General features: G+C 39.9%; 1 protein-coding gene across 1 annotated transcript in view; it reads right to left on the bottom strand.

Moving 5' to 3' along the window:
- Positions 1-3,740, bottom strand: part of MEGF10 (multiple EGF-like-domains 10) — a gene marked incomplete at both ends in the record, with an annotated part of 57,792 nt that overhangs the window by 32,657 nt on the left and 21,395 nt on the right. The window contains 1 exon segment of the mRNA XM_010142376.1: positions 1,601-1,813. Within this exon segment, the coding sequence (XP_010140678.1) occupies positions 1,601-1,813 (213 nt within the window).

Here is a 3,740-nt window from a genome sequence, read left to right as displayed (position 1 = left end):
CCTTTCCTGCCAAACAAGGCAGTCTGCAGACAAGTTTACAGGAAAGCAGCTAACCATAATTCACAATACAACAGCGTTTGGTCTAGTAGGATAATTTGAGAGCTAGATTGGTCAGCATTATGGTGCAATTCACTCTTGAATGCATTGTCCAAAGAATGAATTGCTGATTTTATGTCGAAAACTCAAGTAAATAAGACAAACAGAAGTGCAAGCACACAGCAGTAAAAGGAAAGGGAAAAGAATTCATTTTGTTGTCACATGGTTTGTCAATGAAACGTATATTGAACAACTCAGACAATCCACAAAGTCATTTTTCACAGAGGTCTAGCAGAACTGGGATTTCCCTGAAGGCACTTGAGTTCTTTAACATCACTGCTAAATTCTGACCAAAGGCTTTTGTTTCATCTGTGAGGAAATGTCCATCGTGTACAACATACAGCAACATTCTACAAATTTCTTTCATAGCTATTTTCAACAGCAAAAATTTAAATTACGCTCACAAACCTTATCTAAGGCACTAAGGTATCTAATTAGTAATGCAATTAAATGCATAGTGAATGTGTAAATGAGCGCACAGTGACCAAAGTGTTCAATCAGCATAACTGTGTTTTGTAACAAGAGAAAGGCGTCCGGAATTGTTCTATAAATGTTTTGGCTCGCCTTAACTGACATCTGACAATCCTCCCTCACAGCTGAAAGTTTGTCTCCAAATAGCTTGTTTTCAGATTTTCGTAACACTGTGCTGGAACACTGCAAAACCCACAAAGACACACAATACTTAAAAAAAACAGGACTCATTACCACCTGAGTAAGAAGACATGGTAAAAGGTAAGCCATCTGCAAAACTATTTTAATTCCATTTCCAGGGATCAGATTTTACCTACTGTCTAAAAAATCATTTAAATATATAAAAAATATATTTTTGAAACCTTGATTTACAAGTGGTAAGGCTTCAGAAATTTTGTATTAAAATAGTCACCTACACCAGTGTATAAAGACAATGTACACAGACAGAGAGAGAGAAATGGATTCTCATCTTATGCCTGACTTGGAAGACTATACATCCATTGATTTCATTTCAGTTACTTCTTATCTATAGTAGACCAGAATATGTAAGGGACATACACGTCAGTATATGATGTATACTGACTTTATATGGCAAACAATATAATGATTTATTTATGTCGTAAATACAGACAAAGGTCACAGTTTGTCTTAACATTTATTTAATGGGTCAGAATCCAAATACAGCTGTGAACATTAAGGTCAAATATAGTTGCAAACACTAAAATTCAGAAGCTCTTTTGGGTTGGTATTTTCTTTCTTGATAGCTTAGCTAAGACCAAATACTCTTAAAAGTCTAGCTGCTTCAGTTTGCATGAAAGTACTAGAAAAATCAGAAAATACTCATTTCCAGATTATTGGGTTGGTATTTTCTTTCTTGATAGCTTAGCTAAGACCAAATACTCTTAAAAGTCTAGCTGCTTCAGTTTGCATGAAAGTACTAGAAAAATCAGAAAATATACTCATTTCCAGATTACGTTTGGATTTCTGTGTTCTATATAGAAAAAGAAAACAGGCTAAAGGATGTAAAGCCTACCTCCAGGTATTAAGCATGTGGCAGGGACACTTTTTATCACACTTGAGACCATAAATTCCCTCAGGGCAAAGCCTTGTTTCACAGTGCTCTCCAGTGTATCCTGCTTCACACAGACAGGCACCACTAATATGGTAACACTTCCCACCATTCATACACTTGCAGATCTCAGCACACTGCACTCCGTAGGTCCCCACTGGACACTCATCTTGGCATCTGTGAGGAAAAAAAAAAAAAAGAAACAAAAATTAGTTTTATCTCCCATAAACTACAGCTTTTGGAGCTTTAAGGGAAATGTGTTTTATGAGGGATCTCTCATACTGGTCTAAAGCACATCTTAAGTAGAATAGGAATTTATATAACTTGATACTTAAAAGTCCCTGGTTTCTTTTGCTGCTCAGCTAGACAGGCTTAAAAACATTGGCTCTGCAAATTCCTTTGAAAAAAGCTCTTCCTTCTCTCCAACAAAGGAGACAACACATATACACAGACCATTGCAATTCACATTCAGGAACCAGAACAAACCCAAACCCTCTCAAAACAGACCTGAATTACGAAGGGATAAATTTTCACATATTTTGTTTCAAAAGCCATCCAACTGTAACTTTTTTAAGTGATCTAGATTCTCCACTTAGCAATAGTGCGAAGAGCCGCAGACATCCACACCCCTGCAGACGCTCAGGCCAGGAAGTTCCCTGGCAATCAGGCTCAGCAGTCTCCGACAAGAATATTTTCTAATTGTGTTTCAAAACACAGGATTTTTCCAGAACACTTTTTTTTTCAGAATTTCATTCTAAACCTTTTTTGTTGTTGTTGATTTTCCCCTTCAAAAATTCACTGGATGACATGGAAAAATTTTCAGGAACCATAAATCCTTCTTTTCATCTGACTTTTCTAATAGACAAAACTGAATATTAGTACTTGAGTTTAACCCTTATGGGAGAGGAGCAATATTTTTTGTTGCTCCTTAAGGAAATTACACTGTAATAAAGAGAATTCTTCACCAAACTTTTCCTTTTTTGTTCACTAAGCTTTTAGAAGATAGTTAGTTTACCTAACATTCTTATCTACTTAGCAGTTTATGTACAAAGGACATTATTTAACCCGAAGATCAGAATATATGTCTAGCTGTCCAGCCTGACTACTAAAAGACAATTTTTAGTATCCTGCTTCTAAAACTTCTGGATAGCAATTTCACTTGGCAGAGAGGAAACAGTCCAGGAGGTTCCTAGAGCGTGTGGAAGACAACTTCCTGACACAGCTGGTGAGTGAGCCAGCTAGAAGCTCCCTGCTGGACCTGTTGTTCACAAACAAAGGACTTAGGGGTGATGTGAAGGTGGGAGCTGGAGGCTGTCTTGGCCACAGCGATCATGAGATCGTAGAGTTTTCAATTCTTGAGGGAGTGGGGAGGTGCAGAGGGCAGACTTTGGTCTGTTTAGGAGACTGGTTGGCAGCATCCTTTGGGAGGCAGCCCTGAAAAGCAAAGGAGTCCACGAAGCCTGGGCATTCCTTCACAGGGAAATCTTTAAGGCTCAGGAGCAGGCCACCCCGGTGTGCTGCAAGATGAGACAGAGGGGCAGAAGACTGGCCTGGCTAAACAGAGAGCTTTGTCTGGAACTCAGGAAGAAAAGGAAAGTCTCTGGCCTACGGCAGAAGGGCCAGGCCAGTCAAGAAGGGCTACGAGAACATCATGAGGCTGTGCAGGGAGAAAATTAGAAAGACCAAAGCCCAGCTAGAACTTAATCTAGCCACTACCATAAAAACCAAAAAGTATTTCTATAAATACATTAATAGCAAATGGACAACTAACGAGAATCTCCACCCTTTGCTGGATGTGGGGGGAAACAGAGTGACCCAGGATGAGGAAAGGGCTGAGGTACTGAATGCCTTCTTTGCCTCAGTCTTTAACGGTAAGACCAACTGTTGTCTGGGTACCCAGCACCTTGAGCTGGAAGACAGGGATAAGGGGCAGAATGAAGCCCTCATATTCCATATGGAGCAGATCATCTTGAGTGCCATCATACAGCATGTGAAGGACAACCGGGTGATCTGGGCCAGCCAGCACTAGTTTATCAAAGCAGGTCCTGCTTGACAGGCTTGGGGAAGAGTGGCTGGGGAGGACGCCCCCCCCAAAAAGACCGGC

The sequence above is a fragment of the Buceros rhinoceros genome, unplaced genomic scaffold (assembly GCF_000710305.1).
Source record: "Buceros rhinoceros silvestris isolate BGI_N320 unplaced genomic scaffold, ASM71030v1 scaffold7718, whole genome shotgun sequence".
NCBI lineage: Eukaryota > Metazoa > Chordata > Aves > Bucerotiformes > Bucerotidae > Buceros > Buceros rhinoceros.
Note: the sequence above shows the minus strand (reverse complement) of the source record. Positions and strands in the feature narration are given on the sequence as shown.